The sequence below is a fragment of the Semicossyphus pulcher genome, unplaced genomic scaffold (genome assembly GCF_022749685.1).
Source record: "Semicossyphus pulcher isolate SPU_LCO1_2020_fin unplaced genomic scaffold, fSemPul1.0.p SCAF_8, whole genome shotgun sequence".
Taxonomy (NCBI): Eukaryota; Metazoa; Chordata; class Actinopteri; order Labriformes; family Labridae; genus Semicossyphus; species Semicossyphus pulcher.
The window spans coordinates 27,426,543-27,452,395 of NW_027211759.1; the positions used below are offsets into that span (position 1 = coordinate 27,426,543).

Here is a 25,853-nt window from a genome sequence, read left to right on the forward strand (position 1 = left end):
TCCTCTCAATAGACGGATGAGGGCGCCGGAGAGCCTTCACACGGAGGCGCCAAACGAGCCGTAATGGAGGACATTCATCGACATTACTGCTGCTGTAAAGATATTTGACAGGCTGGAGATGAATGATAAGTGGGATGAAGACAAAGAGAGGAAGGTAAGGACGTTTCACAGCCTGCAGAGACGAACACAGGAGCGTTTTCTAGAATAATGGCGGAAGCTGTATTTGTTTACTTACATTACGTCAAATGAAGTAGCAAATAAAGACACACAAAAGACAAATATAGCAATCATACAATCTTATTTTAAACTAAATGTATTCCACCACACAAGCAGCATTTACTGGCGGTGTAAACATTACTTTTTGTGAGTATTTTGGGCCCTTATTTTGAAAAACTCTCCTATTTTGCAGCAGGCTGCATGAAATTTATGTCCCTGGGAGCTTGTTAACCCCCCCTCTCATTATTCTTCAAATGAATGGTCCTGCTGGAAACAGCCTCTAAACTGGCTGCATAAAGCTTTTCCACAGCAGAGATGATGAACCACGGGGCCTGAGCCTGGATAAGGGACCTCTACTGGAGGGTACTGCTCGTGATATACGAGCATAACGTCCATTTGAAGCTGGTCTTATTATTAAGAGGCCACTTAACAGGGTAGCCTGGAAAGGATGAACAATGCAGTTCATGGAATCAGAAGAATTAGAGGACTGAGGATGGGTGGAGTGTGTTTTTGAGACAGAGAGGAATAAAACTGATCTATTTTAATCTCCCTGACACTGACTCATCTCTGACAGTTCTCTCTGATCTGCAAAGAAAAATGGAGGCTCAGAAGGTCTGAAAAGGACCAGATAATAAAGAACAGACAGTAAGGTCTGGTGGTCTAATCCTCTCCTCATTATCCATGTATGCGTGGTCTGCTATGGATAATGAGAAGTGGGGGTCTTTTATTTTGGTCCCACGTGTAAATCATAGCAGGACCACCTCGTATTAGAAATTATTGGTGTGCTCTGCTCGGGAAGCCTTCAGTAGTGTTCATTTTCTCCCCAAATGGGTCGCTCATAATCCTCCCAGCCTCATAAATAGCACATTATTGAATTTACTCTATTAGTTCACAGCCTTGAACTGGTCGAGTAATGGAAACCTGCCTAATGGCTGGGGCTGGTGGGATAATTAACTGAGAACAGAATGGGGGAGTTTCATTGTGCATGCGAGGTAATGTTCTCACTCCAAACTGTGTTTGTAAGAGACATCCTCGCTGCCTCTTTCAAACACCTCTTAGTTAGGCAGAGCGCGCTGTGCTAATTTCATTTTCTCTTATTTTTCCATGACTTGTCTCCTGTGTCTTTTGATGATGTGAAAAATCTTTTAATGTGCTAATACAAAGTCGTGATTGTTTGAGGCTAAAACGAGATACTGTTCAAATCAGTGATCATTTCTAAGTGTGCTAATCACTGAAGGAACCCCAGGCTCCACTAATCACAATGTAGCTGTAATAAAAGCGCTCCCAAGACGAGCTGTGGCCCTGAAGATGTGCGTTTTGTTTCTATCAAAACAACAGGCCCTGCGTTACTCATTAAATTATTTTTGGCTTTTCCTTCAAAGTGGATTCTGTTGTTCTCTTTGTATCTAACTTCCCGAGTCTTCAGCCTTTATGAGATGTGGCATTCTGAGTAAAAGGCTAAAGAGACGCTCGGTAATGAGACCGTTTGGGTTTGCTGCTGTTTTGCTGCACACCTGACATTTTCAGGACCTGATTGTGATGTGAAGTTACCTCCGCTGCATAATTATTCTGAGCGTAAATTCTCAACCTGCTTGCGCACGTCGCTTCATAATTAATACCTCTATTAATAAACAGTTGTGGTTTCTACAGCACAGCTTAAATACTACAGTAGGTGGTAGGAGCCTTAAGGGGATCACAGATCAAATCTAATTAGCCGTACCTAATACATGAGGGAAATGCCTTTATGTTTATCCAGCTCCTCTAACTGCTCTCTGCCTTCAGGTTGTGATGAGGGAAAATGTCCTGAGGGGCCCATACAAACAGAAACACCACGCCGAGCGGCAGTACAGAGCGGCTGCTCCTGTCCGTGTCACAGTGTTTCCAGAAATGGCTCTTTGCATCTCTTTATGTAGCGTACGTTTCTATAAATGTTCACTATTAACATGCACACGGAGCTGGCTGCCTCGTCATCCATTTTCATTTTCTCTCATTCATTAATAAATCTCTCAGTTTCAGCCAATTAAGTCATTGCCTTCTGCTGAACAGGCATATTAACAGAATATATTATGTGTATTAGTAGCTGATATGGGCCTTTCAGATATACATCAGAGCTGTCTGTGTGGTTTTTTTGCACAACATGTAATGCAGAACATAATGCATATGTTCAGAAATGATTTCGTTTGTCCAGCAGAGGGCGCTCTGACTCCTTCGTTTACAATCCTCTCTACACTGTCTGCAGCACGTGTAGCAGACTGTCACAGCTGAGCAGACAGCCGATTGTCTCTTTTCCCATTGCCAGTGAAGTATCCTCCTGTCGGTTCTTTCTGCTGCGTCACCGTCTGATGTCACAAACGCGGCAGGAGACAGGGTTAGTTACCAGTGAAGATGTTACGGTGGTTAGGTCTTTATTGTATCTGTTACTCATTCAATCTGTTTATCAAACTGGGCGGCGACAAATTTGGAACGGTGTTCGAGCGCTGCTCTGACAGAGACGGGAGGAATTTGTAGCTGTGCCGTCATAGCATCGCGCCGGAAAGGGGGCGGAGATTAGTGTGTCGACCTGAGTTTTCTGTTCCCATCAATGGCGATCAGAGTCGATGTCTGAGTGCTGATTGTAAGCTTTCCCACTAAGCAAAAATGCCGGGTGTTAGCGGGTTTATTGACCACTGGGAAAGCGGCTTGATAAAGTTAATGGTTCAAAAACTTCAGATTACCTTTCCAGAGTCTTATCAGAGCGATAACGGTGCTAAATCCATATAAAATGTCTGTTTTCATTCCACTTCAAAGTTCACTATATCGACCGTCATGTCAGTATGCTCTGAATTTTGTCCCCTCATAAATTGGTACCAGACCTGGCCCTTAAAAAAACCCATATCAGTAAGGCTTGAACTGCCTTTTAACCTCTTCACAGAGTCCTGTTAGTGCCGTCTTTACCTTCCTATTGGGGTTCTTTTAACCCCGCCTTTCCAGGAGAAATAAGAGACAACAAGCAACCTCCAGGATGAGTTGCATTATGGGACCTCCTGACTCCCACACTCCCATCATGCCGTATCTCTGAGGGGCAGAGAAGCAGAGGTAGCATGTTTTAGAAGCTCCAAGGCTGCAACCTTTGCCTCCAGAAGCTGAGCCGGCCTGTGTTTGAGTAAGGGGAATGGATTCTGTCAATTATTCATTAAGTAAGCATGAAGCTTTCTAATGTTCGTCGACGGCTCTCTTCAGTGGGATTTCTTCTTTAATGCCCTGCAGCTCTGAGTTATCTGTTGGAGGAGAGCGATGATGAGACGGTTCATGATTCTTTTTTAAAATTCATTACAGCTTTGTTGTTTTTATGTGGTGTAAGTTGGCGTTTCATCTCAGGAGATAACTGCTGCAACCCTCAAGTAAACTCTCCTCACTCTCCGGCCTGGCCCTGTGATTGAATTAGCCTTTGCTACTGCTATCTCCCATGCTGGCAGTCACGCCGAATTTCAGCATGTGAGACAACATGATAAAAGACAGAATTTGATTTGCATTCATAAAGCACTTAGGGAGTTCAAAGAGGAGAAGTTACGGAGCAGATTGAGCACGCGGGGTCCACGCTGACAGCTTCTATTTTAGATATCTCACCTTAAATGACAATAGCAGTGATGTCACACGAGGTCAGGCTCCCATCAGGCTCTCTGTCATGTTCTGGTTCCAGGTTATTTTGCTGCTCATGTTTGCCTTTTTTTAAGGGCCTTTCCCTCCTCAGGTCAGACGTTGGAGGAACACCAGTGAGTGTGGGATTGCTGATGTGTCCTGGTGACACCGCCCACAGTTTGTGCCACGTAAAAGACCACAGCGATCAACCAATATGAGCTCTGTGCTCCAGCTGCAGGCAGGCTGTGATTTAAAATTGTCTCGGGGCTCACTGCCAGTTACCAGAGTTATTGCCTGAAAAAGAACAGTTTGCTGCAGAGAGTGGATTCGGCTAAACTTGCAGTGATGGATTGTGGTTTCAAATTGATAAGGATCTTTCAGCGGGAGCTTTGATGAATTTTCAAACTGAGCAGCCTACAGATGTACCTTATGTATGAGCAGAGGAACATCGCATGGCATTGAATTACTGGTCCTGCATAACATCACCCCCCCCTATGAATATGAATATTGATCCGTGCACGTGTGAAGTAAAGGCGCGACATGACATGGGACACAAACTCAGTGGAGCGTGCAGCCGTGCTCTCTAGTCCATTATTTCCTTATCATTTTGACAAGTCACAGCCGTCCGCCCATGTAATATTTAGTCTCCTGACTCGACACGTACAGGGAGGTGAGGGGAATGGGAAGTGTGCAGGCTGTGGGAATTAGCAGAGCCACCTACAGATTAGGTTTAGAGCGCTCTGGGTGCTCAGCGTGCTGGCAGAGAGGGAAGAGGGAGGAGGAGCAATCAGGGTGACAATGTTAATTTGAACTCTGCATATATCAGCAAAGACGTATGCAGAGCAGGCTGTCTTACATCATCATGTTTACACAGTTAAACAGCACAGATCCGATCATTTGCATTTATATTGAACCATTTCCCAGTGTTTTGGAGTTTCTACATATGGCAGGGTGATTATGTGGACATGAGGCTGCAGAGATGCAGCGCGTTGTTGGAACTGTGACATAAAGTTTACAGAGGACTCGTGAGCAGAGAGAAGGTTGTTGAATCAGGTCCTCACGCAGGAACGTGGGAGATGTTCATGAGCAAGGCAGCCCCGTCTGTTTCCCTGGAGGCTGGAGTGGTTTGATCCCAGACAGATGGGAACAGGAGCATGTGTGTTCTGTCTCTGGACAGGAAGGATGAGTGATTTTCTCTCCGTCAACCCTTCTTTACGCTGAGAGCGGATTTGTGCCACACGGTGTCATTCAGGAAGCCTCCTGCTGCGCGTGCACAGGCTAAGTCAGGCGGTCGTGGAGAGGTTTGAGGCGGGGACCCTCCTGACCATCACACTGGGTGGGGTTCACCGAGGAGCTCCGTCCCCGCGCGCCGCCACGCCCCCGCGCTTGGCGCTGTCCGGCGCTGTGGTGCTGAACGCTGGGTACGAACACAGCCAGCTGCCTGCAGCGCTGTGGACTGCCTGCACGCGGCCGTGCTGCATGGAGCCAGGAGACGGATCTCTCAGGATGAAGAAGCGTTAAGTTCAGAGGGGTCTCCTGGAAGGATCAGCTCGTGGATAACTATGACGGAAACGTTTCTCAAGTGTTTCTCTTTTCTTTTTGATTGATTTTCTCCCAGGCCCCCTGAGTGGCGCGGAGGCACAGAACTTGCCACCAACATGATTTGGGGTGTTTTGTTTTGCTGCCTTCTGACGCCTGCTGCTGGATATCAAACCCAGGGCCGACTGCCTTTCTTTCACGGGCATGTTTTTGAGAACTCCCCGACGGCTTCGAAAGTAAACGGACTGAGCATTCCGGTGAGGCGCATCGACGCGCAAAAATGGTGCCCAGTCTCCGGAATGCAGTTCAAACTGTACGGAAACGGGAGCGAAGATTTCCGCGCCTTCGCCCACCACAAGCGGGGAAATATATTACTAAAAACTTGCAGGGTTCTAGACCGAGAGGCTCGCGCAGAATACCTGCTGAGTCTGGCTCTGTTCTGTCAGACCTGCGTGCCGGAGTCCGTCGTCTTCGAGGTCGCTTCGGTAAAAGTGGACGTTTTGGACACCAACGACCACGAGCCCACTTTTCGCAGTGCAGACACCGTGCACATAACTTTAGATGACACCACGGCTCTCCGTAGTGTGGTTTACAGGCTGGAGGCGGTCGACGCTGACAGCGGCAACAACGCAGAGTTGACATACATTTCCATCCCTAAAAACGGCAGCTTCTATGTGGTCCCGAAAACGGGCGAAGTTTTGCTGGTTGACTCTATCCTGGGGCTCCCTTCTGAAGTCACATTCTATGTTTTTGCCAGAGACCACGGGTGGCCCCCCCTCACCAGTAAAGGTGTAGTGATCACTGTCGCGCCACAGCGGTGGGCGACGCGTCCTGCCGATTTAACGGGGTCAGGGAGGGCAGGACGGTGGCCGCGGGCACTACTGGACCCTGGCACACTGGTTTCCCTCAACGTGTCTGAAGATGCCAGCGTCGGCTCGGTCATAACGAGCCTGAGCCCCTCCAGGTTCCAGTCAGCCGCCTACGAGCTGATTTCCCCGGAGTCAGAGAGCTCTGCGGTCAGCGTGGGGCGCGAGAGTGGAGATATCACGATCACCAGGAGGCTGGACAGGGAGACAGAGCCTCTCCTGGAGCTCACTGTAAAGGTTCAGGATAAACGAGGTGTGTAGAATATTTCTGCATTGATCCGCACTTAAGTTAGGTCATGCACCCCCTCCCTCATCTCCCCGGGAGTTACATGCATTGTAGTGGTGATGCCCTATTTTAATGGAATGCTCCACATTACATGCTCATGGTAAAACTGTGCTGCCATCTGGACACCTCAGCCCTCATCAGTGGAGCCCCTCAACAGGCCTGACACATCCATACATATACAGGGCTGTCAGAGTAGCTGCAGCACAGGCTCATTCCACAGGTGCCTCATTATCATCCGTCCATCCCAGCACCTGAAACAATGCAGCCCTCAGCGAGGAGGTTTTTTTCAAATGCATTTCAATATTTGTCCAATTTATTCTGATGTGTCTGAGATGTTTCAGCTGTGATTGAACATTACGAGCTCACTCGCAGCAGGGAGCAGACGAGTGTCTCAGTTTTTGTTTAAGGGCCTTTTTGAACTGCTTGAATTATGTCCTTGATTGACATAGTTTGCGAGTGTGAAGTTGTTTTCAGAGCTAATCCTTGCAGAGTGGCAAACCACTTCGACCCTCTCTCTCTGTCTCTCATCTACTGGCATTACCCCTCTAATCCTCCTCTCATTCACTCTCCAGTCCCGGGGATTTGAAGCAGCAGCCACAATCAGGCAACCTCTCAAATTCTTGTTGGAAAGGTGAAACTTGTGTGTATTAGTTGCTCAAGTTTTGTTTTGCTCCTCCGAAAGTTCCGACTTCAAGCTTAAAAACGGAAAACAATACAAAACAAAAACAAGGAATAAAGATGATTTGCTTGGTAATTGAGCTGCACAGTGTGCAGGAAACAGTGAGCGCTGTTTTCATTTGAATTGCCTGCTGCTGGTACATTGCACAGCATGCTCTAGATTGTAATTGCATGCCTGATTGGGACACATTCTTGCAAAGGGGTGTCTGGAGGTTTTTCAGGGAGAGCAAAAATAGTCTGAATTCTGACGGGTTCCTATTTTTTCCCCACAGATGCAAAACAGAAATAAGCGTCTCTACCCTGACAGATATTCAGATACCTTCCTCCATTTTACCTCTCACCTGCAAAACTCTCCTTCCCTGATCAAAGACGTGGCGTGTCCTTTATCCTGTGACTGCAGATTTCCAGACAGAATCCTGACGGGCGGCGGGGAGGACAGGCCTTTCTTCTGCTCGTCTCATCCCCAATCCTCCGTACACACATGTCTGAGTCCATTTTAGCTGTTTTTTATTTTTAGAGATTTAACCTAATCTCCCTCGTGAATTTGCCTCCGCACACTGAGTGTGTGTTGGCTTGGGTGTTGCGATAGATTCCTGGTCTGTCTCACAGATAAAGGAGTGAGCTCATAGACGCATCAAGGAGAAAAGGATGAGTGAGCTGCTTTGTGTCTTTGTAGGTGTTTGTTTGTATGCAAGTGTGAGACTGCGTGGTCGTTCTGAAACTGACCCCAGGTAGAGAAACAACAGTTTTAATAAGGCCCCATGCGCTTCGTCGTCTCAACTTATCTCTCCACCGTGAACTCTGTGTAGCACGGAGCTGTCCGTGGTGCTGACAGTCACCTGCTGAATGTCAAACAGAAAGCTCTGTCAGGCAGGCAGCAGTCTACCTGCAGTTCAAAGCAGATCCAGTGTTTACCTTACAAATATTTATTCACATGCAAGCGGAAGACAAAATAAAGCGCTCACTGACACAATCCAGCGACACGGCATGACAAACCACAGCCTCAGAAACAGCACCAGAGCAGGGACAGCAGTGTGGGAGACAGTTACTGAGGTCCAGAACTACCTGTACCTTTGCAGGTAGCTTTTACTGCAGCATATCTGTAGGGACTCTGCTCACTTGTGGAGTCCTCCTTTCATTATCTCCACACCTCGTGCACACTGAGTCACTTTCATTCTGACTCTTACACTGATGAAAAGTCTTCCCACACTTCTATCACAACTATTATTACCATAGAGCCACCTCTTGTCGCCTGTATTATGTAAATGTGCACCACAGTGATGATTTTCAGTCAACAGGCAGCCCTGCTCCATGTTCGCTCCTCTGGATGGGTCTAGTAACGCACACATGTTGGCTGCAGCCCGTGTGTGTGGGGAAAAGATGTGGTCATCAACTAGTGAATGCAGATGCGCAGTGACTGTGTTCATTAAGTGGTTAGTTTGGGCATGAAATGCTAATCACACTGGTGCGAGGCTTTCTTATGTTAATTTGTTTGCTGTGGGTAACGTGTTCTGTAGAGCCGTCAGATGAGCTGTTATTTGTACTGCTCAGATGGAGATTAAAAAGTCCTGTTTGACACTTAGATCTCAGATTAATTATTCTAGCACGCTGCAGATAAGCAGGGAGACAGAACAGCAGAGCTGGATTTCACTCAGCGGGGGTCCATCCTCATTGACTCATTTACCTGAGAGAAAATGTGCTTACCAAACGACTCATCCTGTGCCCCCCGGATCAGCATGTTTGAACTCGGATCAGACTTTTAAGTCGTCTTTTTATCGATAAAAGCTTTGATTTGAATAAATGTTGAGTAATAGTGCCTCAGAAGTTACAACATACTTCAGCTTGAATATTCAGTTTGTTTTAAATGGACACACGGGCCTGCATATAAAGCTGTGAATATGATTAAAATAATTCACCATAGTTCTCATGCTGCTGCTGCCGTCCTGATCTGATCCGATTAGTCATCGTGCTGATTGACATTTTCTGCAGAAATTGATCATTTCATTTAAACATACAGCCGCACACTGCTCGCTGTTACATTGATTTGAGTAACCTGTTTGGGATTCTGCTTTATTTTTGCGCATTTCTGAAGTAATGTTCCTATATCACATATTATCATCTCCATCGCAGCGCTGTGATTCATTACACCACTTACTTTGTAATTAAACCTCCAAAGTTAGCGAGCACTTTCTCTTCTGCAGAAACAAAACAAACATTTTCCCTTCATTTATTCTCCTTTAATTACACTTTTCTTTCTTTAATATAAGAATAAATGCAGTCATCATTAGAGTTTATGTGTGGAGAATGCGTTTCGTGTGCAGCTCTTTCACCTTGTTTGCCTAAAAAATCGTCTCCTGTTTTGGCCCCGTGATAGCACCCCTCCTTTCTCCTTGACTAGATCCCCTGCTAATGTTGGGGAAATATTTACCTTCTAAACTATATTCAGTACAACAAAAATCCCTGGAGAAAACAATGAAGTGATATTTTTCTGACATTGCCTCGTGTATCAAACCTGCAGCAGAGCAGAAAAAAGGTAAAAGCAATGGAAGTAGGCCATGACTCATGAATCACACAAACTGGTTATGTGGTGTTGTTTGGAGGAGAGGGAGTGAGGGACCTCTCCAGCTCTTCCTGTGAAGGATTTCTGCCGGCCCACAGAGGACGTCAGGTTACATTTGGATTGGTGGGGAATTCTGGCTTTTGGTTGTCCCGCCTGAAGGATCCTTTTTTTTGCACCTGAGTCGGAATCTGTTAATGGTATTTGACGTGTTCGGAGGAGTATTGAACGAGCGGTGCAGTCCTTTGTGAGTTGGAGTGGGGGGGTATTGGAGTGGTTTCTCCCTCGCCTTTAGGTGTCTGTGGGCAGGGTGGCATTCAGCTTGTGGTAATCACCTCTCCTCAGCCTGTTTGTCAGGAACCCTCTCTCTCTCTCTCTCTCTCCGTCCTCCTCCCTCTTCCTGCCTCTGTCTCATAGTCAGCATCTCGCCTCATGCTGTCTTTAATCCAATTTCCCCTTTCATACTTGCCCCCCCCACCCCCCATTATATTTGCATATTCCCCTTGTGATGTGAAATGAATTGAGAAGAGACCCTATCTGGTTTTTGTTTGTAATTTGTGACTGTGGGGCTGTTTGTTTAAGTAGAAAACAATTTCACAAAAAGCTGTCCGCATCTATTCAATTTAGAAACAAAAAGTGCCCTTGGTGATGATGCTTTATTTGGTGGGTTTTAATCGTGAGTGTGTGTGTGTGTGTGTGTGTGGTTGCATGTGCAGATAATGTTTTCATGTCTAGTTGTGTAAATGTGTTTGTGCATCAGAGAGCGTACGTGCTAAATGCTGTGATTGTCCTCTCACTATCCAGATTCCCTGCAGCATAGATTCTCAGATTTGTTTCTTGTGACGACATGCTGCGAAGCTGCAACATGCCTGCAGCACATGATTCCTGCTCTGTGCTCTCTCAGATATCAAATGGATGTGCACAAGCAACAGCCCCGCAGCCCTTTCTTCTCTACAGTCCTAGCATGTATCTGAAGCCATGTAGGAGGGGAGGGAACAGTTTTTCTTTCAAAGATGGACTTAAAAGAGCGAGAGAAGAGGAGTGGGGAGAGGCAGGAGAACAGCCGTCCTTTGCATGAGGATGAAACATTTAAAGGGGATGCAGGAAGTTACAATCAGGGGCACAAAGCGGTCAGGAGGTGGTGTAATGCTCGGGGCACAGTCACAGAGCGTGGCTTTAAGGTCAGGAAGGTTAAGTGAGGCAAAGTTGAGAAACATGAGCAGAAAGGGGGACGGATAGAGGCGGAAAAAGATGGAAGGAGTGAGTAAATTCATGCCTGTGTGAGATTGTTTTTTCCTGTGTGGCTGTAAGCCTCGCAGGAGATAAGAAAGGGCAGCCAGATCAGACGCAGGGAGTTGTATACTGCCGATGAGGTCGGCTTGGTGAAACATAATTGTCAGATGTTTAGAGGGCAGGAGTGAGAAACTGTTGGGGTGGCAGGAGGGGAATGAGGTGCGCATGTACTCCAGCCTGTTGTAGAGAGTGGATAGCTACAGGGCGCAGGGGGGCGAGAAAAAATATAGCACTGTACAGCTGTGAAAAGGGCAACGTGGGCCAGTATTTGTCTGAAGATTGTTTGAGGGCAAATGGAGGGAAGATGGGGAGAAAAGTATGACTTGCCCTTTGGAATGGCACAAAGAGAGAACGCAGAAAACAGAGAGATAGAGGGAGAGATAATCTCCGGAAACAAAACAACCAGTGATGCTGCTCTTTGTCTTTTGTCCAGGGATCACTGTGGCACTAAAGCTGAGCCGGTCATGACATCGCAACATTATAATGACAATGACAGAAACTGCATTCAAACCCAGACAAACAATCAAACTGTTGGATCCTTACTGCCAGAACAACTCTCACAGGGAGGAAGGGAATATATTTGTGTGTGTACTGAAGTCGGAGCAGCATAAGTTGCAAAAGAAAAAACATAATTATGGAGCTGCAGACGTGGAATCAGCAAGTATGCATATGTCATTCTGTTTACAGGAGCGATGTAGATCTCATTACAGCAGAAACTTCAGCACAGCAGCCACATAAATTTCACAGGTTTGTTGTGTGAGGAGTAGTGGGAGGCGTGAGTGCTGCATATGTCGCAGTGCTGCGAGGACACTCGTGGCGACAGGGAGTTTTTATCTGGCCGAGGGTCTGCATTATTGATGCCCATTACCACAGACATTGTCAACTCCAGACTCTGCACGGAGGCAGGCGCTGTCAGGTAAATGTCTTGCTGACCTCCGGCTGCACAGACTCCCAGAAAGCCTGAGAGCAACCAGGTGTCTACCTGTGTGATAAATGAGCCTCACTAGCACATTGTAAAAGGAGCTTATCACCCACTGAGAAGTTTTCTTTTATTAAATATAATCCAGCTCTCGCTGCTCCAGCTTTGGGTTCAAGTTTGAGGGTTTTGTTGACGTAATTGAATTTTCTGCCGCTGCGTTGGTGTGATGGCTTAAATTTGTAATGATTTGTAATGAACAGAGAAGCAGTTTATTTGTGTGGCTGAATGTCCCCTCCACTGCTGCCACCTCCCCCCCGTCACTCTGAAACTTTTGTTTCAGCTCCACCTTTGCATGCTGGATCGCCTCTCTGTGCCATTTCCCCTGAGAGCTCGATTGATTTTGTGCTATTGATTAACCAGGAGCTGTTTTGCTCCCAGTCACAAAACATCACTTTAAACAACAATTTATATGTCGCAGAATGGGCTGTGACAGACTGTGGCTGATAGTTTACAAAGTCGCGGAGGGGTAGGTGTGTGATTGAGTCCAGAGGCTGATAGAACCGTCCTGAAGCACTCTAATGAATCAGCCTTTCCGTCAGCCCGCCTGTAGGCCTGAATGAGTCGGGGAAAATTGGAGCTAGCGCCGGGCTATGTCTTGGGAATTCGATGCTTGTGCTTATTTATCTATTTGGTCTTGAATTTCTCAACCTTTTGTACCCAAAGGTCCAATTAACTGAGCATAACAATGGTTGCAGCTGCGCTCTCGGTGGCCCAAGGAGGCGCTGATAAACACACAGGACACAGACAACTTTGAAAGCTTTGCTGGGTGAACTGTGAACGAGGAGATTTTTAATGCCGGAGAAAAAGATCACATGGCTGGCCAAGTTGCCTAGTGAGATGTTTTGACATGCCATGAACTTTGCTTTAGAGTAAAGTGCACAAATTGCAGAAATTGCAGAAATTGTAGTAATTGCGCGACACCAATTTGCAGAGTGCGAGTGCGCCTTTTGTTGAAAAGATGAAAATGACTGCCAAGCAAAAAAGAGATGGTAGAATGAAGAGGATTTTTCCTCTGGTATTTTAGTCAGACTGGCAAATCAAAAAGACTGCGTCGAAGGCAGGGGAAGTGCAGCTCACATTGGGAAATGTGTTTGAAAATGATGTCCATCTCATGGTTCACTTATTTAATCAATTCCAGGAAACAAGGAGACAGTCTGCATCTCCATCACAGCCAGAGGGCGGCTGATTACAGTAGCAGGTGTCTTTGATGCAGAGAAAATGTAGTGCCTCTCAGGCTGATGACTATCCAGGAGAAGGTACGCAGGCTGTTATAAGGATATGTTGTTATATTTTCAATGTGTGTGTGTGAGAGAGAGAGAGGGAGATGTGCAAACAGAATATCTAAAAACCACAGAAGAGGACCTACAAAACACCATTTCTGTCCCTGATGTTTCCTGATGGGGCTTGTGGTCTGTCTGTTGTCTGCTGTTACTTTCTTCACGTCCAGTTTTGGACGTTTCTGTTATTATGTGCCTGTGCTTGTGAAGCATGTGTGTGAGCGATTTTCCTCTTACTGTGTTCCAGCTTCCAATTTGTGTCTGTTCTCGGCAGAACAAGTGAACGTGCATGGCTTTTATTCCATCTCTCTCTCTCTGCCTCGACAGTGTAGGGCTTAATTCTGTGGACTAATCAGACCATATGGTCTCTACAGTCTTATGATGTGCTGAGAAGGATGGGGTAGGGATGCTGCTGTGTCGTTAGTAGTTCCAGCCTTTGTGGAAACACAAAGACACGCACCACTGCCACACATTAAGGATCGAGATCTGGAACTGAGTGCACTGTGTCAGCCCAACAGAACCCTGCTCACCTCAAATGAAGCCGAGGAAAGATGTTCAGAAGTCAGGAGGTGGGGAGAGAAAGCTTTTGTTGCAGGAGCTGCATATCTGCTGTTTTGCGCGACATTTTTCACGAGTTATCGACTCATAATTACTGCTGCCCTTTCCGCCCTGTCAGAGCTGCTCCTTTTTAATCGAGTCATTTCAATAATTAATTGTTGGAATGTGCTGAACTTGGTTTTGATGGATATCTCTGACTGAGAAATGGCTGCGTCTGTCAAACAGTAAATTGAGGATCAGTCCGTAAATGTTCAGTTATCCCTCATGAATAATCACACGCTGCAAGTTACAAGTGAAATCACTCAGCCTGTCTTAATATTTGGATTGAGTGCAATCTCACCATATATTTGAATTAATCCCCCTGATGGAGCATTTAAACATATTAATATGAGCGCATGTGTGAATATGTTATAATGTTATAACATTATCGCAGATTTGGGGAATTACAGTTGATTAATGTGTCTTTGCTACATATGCTACATATAATCATAGATGTCTGTTGTCAGCGTGGCTCTGAGACGGACGTTGAGATAAATCGTGATGAGGTGGGGGAGTTAACGCTCGGTTTCTCTCGCAGACAGTGGGTGATAAACATTGATCTTGTTTAATCTTGCCGGCCTGCTGTTAATGACGGGAGATGATGGTCCACACGGGACAGACTGCTCTCTGGATTAGATATCTAAATGAGGACTTTATCCTCATCCTCTCTTCCTCTTCCCCCATTACCAATAAGCCAAACCGCAGTCACATGCTGGGTTACATTTTAATGCATGTGACGTCTGTGGTGTGTGGTATGTTTTGTGCACATATGTGCAGCGCAGACAAAGGACTAACCATGTTGTGTGGTTTACATTAGAGGAGCTGAATCCGGCCTCTCACTGCTGCGACTCACTAATCTGCTGTACTTCCTCGGGAATTCATCCGGAATGTTCCACACATTATTAAAGCTTTGCACAATCCCAGACAGTGATGGGGTGTTTCCAGAATACCACCCTGTGTGGTGAGCTAAACAAACACAGACCCAGGTTCTGGTCTCAGTGATAGATTAATGCTGTCTGCACCCATACACTGTGGCTTGTTTTCCTATTAAACCTGTGCAGCTCCCTCTGTTGCTTCTGCCTGGCCCTGCTCTCGCTGTATGTGTGTGTGTGTGTGTGTGTGTGTGTGTGTGTGTGTGTGTTGGCATCGCAGACTGTGCCTGGGCTGTATGTGTTTATGTTTGTTTGCCTATATACGTGTTTCTATGGAAAGATATCGAAAGGGCCTTAAAGACAACCTCCATCAATCACCAACTCAGAAGCAAATGGAGAGAAGGATGGAGGATGGGAAGAGGGATGGAGGTCACCACAGGAAGCAGCATTTGGAGGAGAGCAGAGAGGGAGACAGAGCAGAGTGGATGAATGGATGGAGCGGCTCGGCCTGCCTCTGATTGAGCTGGGTAGTGTAGTTTATATCCTTTAGAGATAAGACTGGGGAGCACTGCTCAGCAGCTTCCTCCCCCTGTAGCTTGAACTGAGCATGATAATAAGAAAGCGTGAATGGGGCAAATTGAATTAATGCTGCAGCACACCATAAAAGCCCTAACTATAATGCATTTTAAAATCCTATAATGAGCAGAGAGCTAAAATAATTTCACACTCCAGTGAAGAAGATGGCCCTGTAACAGATTTTGGGCCTGGCTGACACTGCCAGGGCTTTGTCATTTAATGTGACCCTAGGTGCTGTGTCAAAATGATACTTACTCGTACTTCCTGGGGCCCAGCAGCATGAGGCAAACTCAGCCAACTAACTATTCAAATTCTGCAACACATGCACGGCTAATATCAGAGAGGGAGCGGCTGCTCGCCTGCTGATGTCTCGCTCCGGTCCGTTTTACAGTCTCGGGGTAAAACAGTTGCAGAGAGGGCACATCTGCCATGAAAGCACTCCCTCATTACTCTCCATTAACAGCCCATTCAGTGATGGGGACAGTGGTTGGAGTTGGACCCCATCCCACTTGTGTCCACACACGCACACGCTCACACACACACACGCACACAAAAAGACACACACGTGTGCTTTTGTATGTACACGAGGAGGAACACACAGAGTATTTTTCACTGGTGCCCGCCCTCACATGCTCTCAGCTCTCCCATTCTCATCATTAGAGTCACACTGTCATAAAGCTGAAATTACCTCTCCATCATCAGAGCAGGGAGAGGGAGAAAGATAGCTCTCTGACACACACTAACACTAACAGACGGGTGCTGATAGAGACTAATGACCAAATGAAAGCTCTGGTATGAGCAGTGCAGCTTTCTGGCAGGAACGGAGGAGAGCAACAATCGCGATTTCCTCTTCTCTTCTCCTCCTCTCCTGTTTTGTCTTCTCTGCTCTTTTTCTTCTCAACCTTCATGAGCATCAAACCCAGCCCGCTGCTTCAGGGTTCAGAGTTTTTTCTCTGCAGGCTTTCTTGGAACTCCTTACACTTTCCGGTTAACCTGAGGCAAGAGTGAGCTGAGGGGTGTGTCTTCTGCTTTCTACTGGAAGACACACACACACACACACACACACACACACACACACACACACACACACACAGGTGTACACACAGCGACTTTTACACATCAGTACACAAACAACACAAACACCAAAGTCTGCCTCACTGACATCACATCCATACATACATGCACACGTGAATTACACACACATGAAAGCCCACAAACACACATCAATGCACAAACAAGACACAATCCACTAAAACTCTACACACACATACAGCATATACAAGTTCTGAAAACATACAGAGGACATGTTCTCGACTCCAAGCAGGAACACACGGGCCCGGAGCGCTTTGCAGGGAGAGGCCAAACAACCATTTCTATCTGCTTACCTGAGATCTGAGCGAGAGGTTGCTCTGGAATATTCCGTCCTTCCACATCGTTTACATTAACTCCTTTCCGAATGACTGTGAACTGTGTGACGGGCCACTGCACGTCCATGTCATTTGGTGGGTGTGCAGGTGGGTGAGTGCACTATGCTCTGCACTGTTGGTGTGCTTGAGTGTGTATTATTTCTACACTAAGTGTCTGTTTGGATAGCAGCGACAGAGTCCCGGCACAGATCTGAGAACAGAAAGCGTACTTCACAGCCCGGTCTAATTATGTATGATATCACTGATAGTCGTGAAGATCCAATACTTGACTACTAATGTAGTGCTTATGTAAATGTAACCCTAATACCTGTCTGTACAGTTGTTCTCCCCAGTTTCATTAGAGAAGAAGAAAGGAATCCCACACACTGTCACATCGACGGTTCACGCTTTCATTCTAGTTTAAAAAACCCACAAAGCTTCATTTGGGACATTTATTGTTTTTAAAGCTCAGACAGAACACAACTACAGGCATCAGAAAGGACATATTGTAGCTTTATTCTTATTTCTTATTATAACACAACAAAAAGGCTGTCAGTGGTTTCTGTTAGGAAGCTCCCGAGCTACAGAAATCCTTTAAAACACCTCCAGTTAAAAAAGGTGTTTAGTTATGACTGAAACGAGACGGCCGGGCTGCTTCAATCAGGAGCTCCACACTGTGAAAGGACTGCACTTATATAGCTCCTTTGGGAGCGACCTCGGCTCCAGTATCTTGCCCAAGGACACTTCGACATGTAGACTCTGTGGGATTAAACCACCAAACTTCTGATTGGAGGGCGACCCACTCTACCTCTGAGCCACCGGCGCCCCATTTGATGCCACTTGCCTTAAAAAATGCAAATGGCACCACAGTATTTCATAAACACCTCATCATCTCACATCAGCAGCCTGTTTGTGCCCTCATCACGCTGCAGGACTTCTATTGATTGGCCGGGAGCTCCGGGTCCTGTTGGTTTTGATGTTGTTGTTAGCGTTTACTAAAATGGTGAGTGGACTGTAAACTTGTTTGTATGTGCGACGGTGTTGCTTGTTGTTTTGTCCAACTTGAAACAACCTTTTTAAACTCAGTCACACTTTGGGAAACATATCTTTAGGTTCTGCCTGGCAGCAGAAGCAGATACGAATATGTATTAGAGTATCATCCTGTGCATCCAGTGCAGACATAAATAAAACAGCTGGTCCGTTATAAGGAGGTGTACATTTATAGTAGTCTTTTCTTTATATTGAATTTGCCTGCTTTTCTTCACTTTAATAAACCAACCAAAACTTTCCCCTTTTCTAGAGGATAAAAGGCGCAGGGCTCCTGTGGCTGCAGGGATCACACTGCCATCTCATCTTTACGACGAGCATCTTTTCTAAAATGTCAGTGCTCTTTTGAGAGAGTGCTGTCACGTAATGACATGTTGGCCTACTGTAGGATACATGAAGTCATGGCCTGCATATCTTAGCTAACGAACAACCTGAGAGCTCGGCCCTGCATGTTTCATGTTTGATGAGTATGAGAGTCTAAGTGTGAGCGCTTTTCAACACATTAAAAACTAATGCAACATTCCCTCTTTTACTTTTCTCAGAGTCCTTTGTGTGATTTCTCTGCCAAAGAGACATTTTTTAATATATTATGTAAAACCAAATATTCCTTTAAATCTCTCAGTTCAATCTAAATTTATTTTTCATTTGGAGAGTCTGATTCAGTATTTATTTGGAGCCCTGAAATCATTCATGCGCCTTTACGACTCTAAGCCGACATGAAGGACTTTTAATTTTACATTTTACTTTAGTAAAATGTCATTCTGATGCGCGCTCTCTCTAACACACGCAGAAACACACTCACTCACACACACGCAGCTGAGAGGTACATTTATTACAATCCTCAAACATAACTACCCGTGACAATCGCCCCCAGGTAACACACTGTCCAGTGTCCATTACACACACACTGGAGAACACAGCCATGTGATCCAGCAGCAACAAAAGTGATTAAACATTTAAAGCCGACATTTCTTTGATGGTCAGCACACAGAACTTTAATAAACATGAGATCCTGTCCGATCCTGACGGCGTGTCTGGAGATTTAAATCATGAATGAAGTTACGCTGCTGTGCCTTGTGTGTAAACGCTCACAGCGTCTCTCCTAATGTTGGTTTCTGCTGGGCAGCGGGATCTTCAGTGGCTTTAACATCAATCTGTGCTTTGACATACAGCATGTACAGTGACCTGTGTGTGTTCTGCGTGTGCGGGGGCACAGTGGACAAAAAGAAGTTTAACATCCCGGCCCGAGCTCGGTTTATAAAAGAAGAATGACTGAAATCCCCCGTGTAAATCGCAACACGCCTGCCTGCAGGCGCACCGGGCTCTTAAAGGGAGTGAGAGCTGACACTCTGATTGGTTTGATTCATGTTATGCAGAAAACACACTTCTGAATATTCCAGGGACTTAAGCGACTTGCGCCCAGATTGTGCGCCATGTAACCAGCAAAGTGTCGCTTAGCGGCATGTGCTTTCGACTGTACGCTGTGCGCCGTGTAAATATGGTGCTAAGAGTTAACACTAGAACCACCAGGGGTCACAGTATACCTAAAACCAGCAACGTGTAAAATGTACTCGCTATAAAAATGTATTGATGTTCAAGGTACAGGGTTCATTTATTTATCATTTAAAACACAAAGCTGTATAATGAAGTGTCTTTATGCAGCTTACAAAATGACAACATGACAATGAAATTTATATATTTAACAATAAACTTTATTTCCAAAGCACTTTGTGAACAAGGTGCTTCACAGAAAACAAACCAAAGAACAGCGTCCAGAGACGTCCCACCATCCGACTCACCGTCACTCAGGGCCTGATTTACATTCATGCGTCTCTTCCTCTTATCCATGCTGAATTGGAGTTCATGACTTGATGAGCAACTTGATGACACACAGTAGTCATCGAGTTAGAAAAAAAGGCGTTGCCATAGCAACATACAATGTATCAATCTAGACTTGTGAAATGAATAGCGTGAAAATGACGGCGTTCTATATCTGGGTAAATTTCACCCGCTGGCGGTTATAAGTATAAATGGCCATTTTTAAAATCTGACTTCATTTTGACATTCTTTAACAATAGGGGTTGCTACCGAACACACTGTTAGGAAAAGTCAATGACTGGGGGGGCTGAAATATTACCTGGGAAAAAAGTTACATATCAAAAGACAGCTGCGGGGAAATTTTACCCGTTGGCGGTTCACGTGTTAAACATGGAGGTCAGACTGGAAATGCACAAAAAAACCCAACCTAAAATACATAATGTGCTATAAGATCCTACACAGATAGACTTCTTTTAAGAAGTATGTCGACACACTTCCTGTGATTTAAATGGCTCTGACCCTTTCATTAGCTTGCTGCCTGTGTTGGGACAGAAAAGTCACAAAAACTTTAACCTTCAACTCTCACTCCTGTGTTTAGCAGGAGCATGAAATCGCTCTGTATTCATCCACATATTGTTATTGGTGTCAGATGTTAAACTCAGAACGCTCGCTCGATCAACACTCTTGACATTTCTCCATTGACAGAAATTACTCCTTTGTGTTTTTTAACAAAGCGTGGCTTGGTAGGAGGGCGGAGGAGTTTTGTTCTGTGGCGGGCGGGCGATGTCGAGGAGCGCTCACAAGGAAATATTCAATAATATGAATCAGTGATGAAATTAGATTTTATTTGAAACCTTTCCTTTCAGTCGGTCGTCCATTAGTAAAAATGACAGATTGGGGCCTGTGGTATGGAAGCGCCTGTTAACTCTGTGATTAATCATTTCTCTTTATTGCAACACGCTGTGGCAGAGCTAAACGTGGGACGAGCTGCAACAAACAGTAAAGAGGAATGAGTGTTCACTGACAAAGTATAAATAAAGCTTATTGTTTGTACCTTCAAGTTACAGTAGCTGTGTTTAGAGAGAGTGCTAGCCCGGGCGTTTGATCAGCAGATCCTTTGTGATGCAGCTAATGTGCATGTTTGAAGTGTGTTTTCTATGGAGGCAGTTTGGTGCAGAAGTGTTTGTGAAAAACTCTTATTGTCATTGTGTGCTTTCAGACACAATCAGAGCCCTTTTTGACCCTCATATTGATTAGCCAGAGTCAAAGGCAAGGATCAATTAAGTGTCCTTTGCCTCTGGAGGACAGGAGGAGGATGGGAGTGAGGCAGGTTCATATGTAACAGAGTAAGAATGCAGAGGTAACACTCTGTATCACATGGATCTTCTCCTGACACACACTTCTTTGTGTTTTGTACTTTTTCGCCTGACGGATAGAACAACACGACTAAAAACATCCACGACCGCATGACGCACATTCCTTTTAAAGGCAGGCCAAACATTCAGCGGGATGGAAAGTGGAACCGACTCCATTGACAGCCTCTGACTTGAAAGTGATCATACCCGTGTTTACATATAGAATGTGAGCGTTGTACGTCACAAAACACAATTCTGAGGAGATGCTGTGAAATTTAATTTGAAGGTTTATCTCACAGCACAGACGCCCTTCACCCTACCTGAAGGGGGCTGCTGGGGATCCTCAACAACCGAGATGACTCAGTTATGTCTTCCAGAAATGCATCTCACACTCTTCATCAACACCGCTGCTGACGGCCTCCAAGACTCTGGATTAAGGAGTCCATGACTGACGCTGCTGCAAAAACACAAACACACTGTAGTTATATTTTATTGTATTTTTAAAAAATGTGGTGATTTAACAAGTTTTCTCTGGATTTGACTTCTTAGAGAGCAACAAGCACACAATCTTATATAAATGTGATATGCAGAACTTATCAAAGGGTGTGTGTGTGTGTGTGTGTGTGTGTGTGTGTGCCAGTGGAAATGTAATAATGATCTAATCTCCGGAGCTTTGAGCATCAAAGCTTTAAAAAAAAATCTGAAGTTCTGCCCAATTTTTGATTTGACTCTGTTCCATTTAATCAATTTGATCAGTGTGATACTTCCAAGCACACATATTTAAAAGTAACTTTTCACTCAGCAGGAAGTAAAGTCAGACAGACTTTACATCAATTAACATCTTAAATTTGAGACTAATTATGGAAGAGCGTGAGAAAAACGGAATGATTGCAGGCAGAAAGGCGTCACTTCAGTGCAATGTGGCATATGTAATAACTGCTATTCATCAACATTTTATCATTCCAGTACAAGTGGCCGTTCGTGCTGATGCATCATTATCGCTAACACCTCGAGGGGCGGGGGTTTGAACGTGAGGTCTGTCTTTATATTTCATGCATATCAGAACAAAAGCCTGTTTGTGTGATGAGTCTGAAGTCACGGGGCTGGAATCTGAAATGTTTTCACACTGAGGGAGAGCGACTGTTTTCACTACACAGACATGACAGATTTGTAACCTCATCTTTGTAGCCAGCAGGGCTTTGATGAGTCATTAGCATAGTGACTAACGTTCATGTCATTGATGTATTTTTGCTTCTCCTCTCTTCTGTCGGTTCAAGTTCGAATGATTGTCTGGTCAGATTGTTGCTTCAGCGTGTGCAGGCTTAATGTGGCACAATATTGTGTCAGAGGAAAATTAAGCGACGCTTGCCCTCATTGTGTTTCTTCGAATGTAAACGCTGCAGAATCCATAATTTAATCTTAAATTCAACACAACAGACATTTGTAACTTTATTTCTCAAGGCACATATTTTGACTTGTCAAAGCAGTGAAGCACAGGTGTAATGAATAATACTAAAGGAATATGCAATTTATTTTGGACGCATATTTTCTGTTATTTGTTGAAGCAGTCGATAAATAAAATGCTTACAAAGGAAAAAGATCCAGCTTCTGTTGCAGGATTGTAATCTTTGCTTTTGGAGTGGGTACAATGATTTAGTGGCCAACCTACCTGCCTGCCAACCTAATCCCCTTCTGCCTGTGCACCCGATGTGCATGAGCGTAGCTCCACAAGCAAAAGCTAGCAAGCTAGTTGCACAAAAATGGCAGAGTAAGATTCTTTTATTCGTTTATCATTGATCACGACATTCTGCGCTCCACTATCTCTGGACAATTTCTAGGTGGTCAGGTCCAAACCAAGCAGAACCCTCAGGTGTTGGACAGTGAAGCCAATGTGGCAGGGAAAAAAGCTGCAGTTCCTCTGGTGTCCACTTGAGGCTGTCTCCAGCAGTGAGTCAGTCCCCATAGAGCCCCATGTTAAACTTTACAGCAGAAATAAACATGTTTACAGCCTGGTACAAAAAACAGTTTGGGTCTCTATAGCTCATTTCTCTCTTCATGACAACTGTACGGGGAGAATCTTTATACAACTCAACTGTTTACATTATATTGAGGCTTAAAGTGATGCAGCATTAGGGGCGTGGCCTCTTTGAATGACAGGTGGGAGCTGCTAGCTGTCTAATAGCTGTCACCTCAGCTAATTCAGTCACTGAACGTAACCTCTGGGCCGTGTTTGTGCTTTTGGAGATTTTTTTTTTAATGCAAAATTGGACAAATAATGTGGATTCCTTTGTGACACTATCTGGCCGTCCAAGAAGTCTGTGTTTAAGCTTTTGGGTTCAGTGTTTATCGTACATTTATTTGTTCGTCAGCCAGCGCAGAGAAATCAGGACTGTGGTCGGCTTTTCCCGAGAGACTCCGACGGACAGTGGTGATGAGTATTTTATGTGTGCAGCATACAGGAGGAGGACGAGTCTTCGCTAATGGTGACTGTTTCTGGATTAATATCAGTACAACATGTAAGAGGACGTTTCCACAATAGAAACACAGAAGGCACCTGAGGCGAGCAGAAGACTATGAAGTATTGAAAAGTCTATGTCAGTGGTTTCCGACATTTTCAGGAGTTTGGTGCATGTGTGATAGAGGCTTCAGTCAGACAGAGCATGTTCATGTGTTTGGCGGAGTTGCTTTCATGTTTCTGTCTCATGCTCCCAAATCTAGCTGACTTTTTCCCCCCAATTTGTCTACCCCAGCTTTAATGATGCAGCATGGTACAAACATTTGAAACCATCTTCTCTAGTGTATGTGGGGAGACTGTTTGGGAGACATGCAACATATTTTGTATCAAGTAGCTTCTTTTTTTAAGGTTCGTTTTTGGCATTAAAAATAGAACTGGGGACGTTGTGAATACACAGTTTTGGCTTTACACCAAAAAGTTTTCTTTTTTACACTGACTGCTTTCGCTTGAGAGCTCTTGCTTGTATGAAGGAAAATGTATGTGTGCATGTGTGTGTGTGGGCAGTGCCTGCAGTCTTACTAACTTGGGTTTAAGCCTTGGATGGAGGATCCCAGAGAAAGCAGAGTGTGATGCATACGAGCCCCTCTGTAATGTGCAGCTCTTATCTGGCCCTGTGTGTCTGTGGCTCTGCAGAGCAGCGGGAAATGTAGGTTAGGCGGGGGTGGGGGTGAAATGTGGACAGATATCTTTTTCTCATGTTCAGAAACATCATGGGACTCAATCACCATCAATCTTTAATCAACTTTAAAGAAAAAATTAATGAACATGTAGCTGTTTTTACTTATTTATTACTGGGGTTATGGCTAATGATTCAACTCAGAGAACAGTCAGTGCATCAATTATTTAACGTGTTCTCCTTTGGGTTAAAAAAATGGATGGAAAATGTAGAAAATGTAAATGCAGATTCTAAAGTGGGTCGCAGTTTATCGTCAAGCACATCTGAACATTCGCACTTGTTAGGCCAAACACAAAGTCCACACACAAGAAATCATCGGGTTTTTTTAAACAGGCTTTAAAATATTTCAGTCAAATTATATTTCCTGTCCCTGAGGCTTTACAGTAGCAGTATATCTCCATCCAATACTTGCTCCTCTCTAATTCCTCCTCTTTTATGCAACTAAATGGACGTGAATTTGGGACATCTTCCTCCGCCTGAAGCAATTAAACTAAAGGGAGTGAATGAGTTCGGTAATTCTCTTGGATGAAATACAAGAAAAAATATAATCCCATCAGAAAACAAACCATAGCTGTCTGAGTCTGATGGGAGACAGCCATCCCTCCATCCATCCATCATCCATCCCTCCATCATCCATCCATCCATCCATGCCTCTATCCATCCATCCATCCATCCATCCATCCATCCATCCCTCCCTCCATCATCCATCCCTCCATCATCCATCCATCCATCCCTCCATCATCCATCCCTCCCTCCATCCGTCCATCCATCCCTCTATCCCTCCATCCATCATCCATCCCTCCATCCATCATCCATCCATTCATCCCTCCATCCATCCATCCCTCCATCCATCCATCATCCATCTATCCCTCCATTTATCCATCCATCCATCTACCTGTTAAACCATCAATCTATCCATTAACTACTCAATCAATCAATCCATCCATTTTGACTAACCATGTATCAATCAATCAATCAATCAATCAATCAATTTATTGATCCATCCTTGCATTCATCCAAACATCCATCCATGCATTCATTAACCAATCAATCAACCATCCTTTTTTTAACAACCATGTATCAATCAACCGAGGGGTGGGCGGTGTAGCGGTTTCACACCGTCACTGGTGTCACATTCTGCCACGACATGGATTTAGCAATACCGTCAATACAGGGATAAACACAGTTTTGGTTTTCCTGCACGTTCTCTGTAACTTATCTACAGGAAAAGTCCGTCTGATATCACAGAGTGCATCTCTTCTGCAGAGCACACAGAGACCTGACGCTCTGCATGCAGAGTGTGTGTGTGTCACCTGCCTGTTAACATGCGCGCGGCGCTGCAGCCGTCATATATGATGTCGGCGGGATGATTGAGTCAGATGTGCAGTTACGCGAGTCGGCTTGTCAGTGAATGTGTCCTTGTTATTAGCGGAACCTCGTCCCGGTGCTGTGGCCACATGAATGGACCGTTGATGGAGCAGAGGTGCAGCAGAGTATTTTACTTTTAGCGGCTTCACCTGCTGCGCGCACACGACATGAGGTTGTGTGTTTGGCGACAGGAAGTAGGATGCTTGAGTTTGGTTTCCATAAGTTCCCATCACGGGGCTGCTCGCGCTGATTAAACAAACATTTGAACACATTAGAAACAGTAGATAACGAGTAACCCAGCTGCAGCCCACAGG

General features: G+C 45.1%; 1 protein-coding gene across 1 annotated transcript in view; it reads left to right on the forward strand.

The window, feature by feature from the left end:
* Positions 1 to 5,492: 5,492 nt before the first annotated feature.
* Positions 5,493 to 25,853, forward strand: part of LOC138612784 (neural-cadherin-like) — a 97,509-nt gene continuing 77,148 nt past the window's right edge. Inside the window, exon 1 of the mRNA XM_069686227.1 lies at positions 5,493 to 6,492. Within this exon, the coding sequence (XP_069542328.1) occupies positions 5,493 to 6,492 (1,000 nt within the window). The remainder of the gene's footprint in view (positions 6,493 to 25,853) is intronic.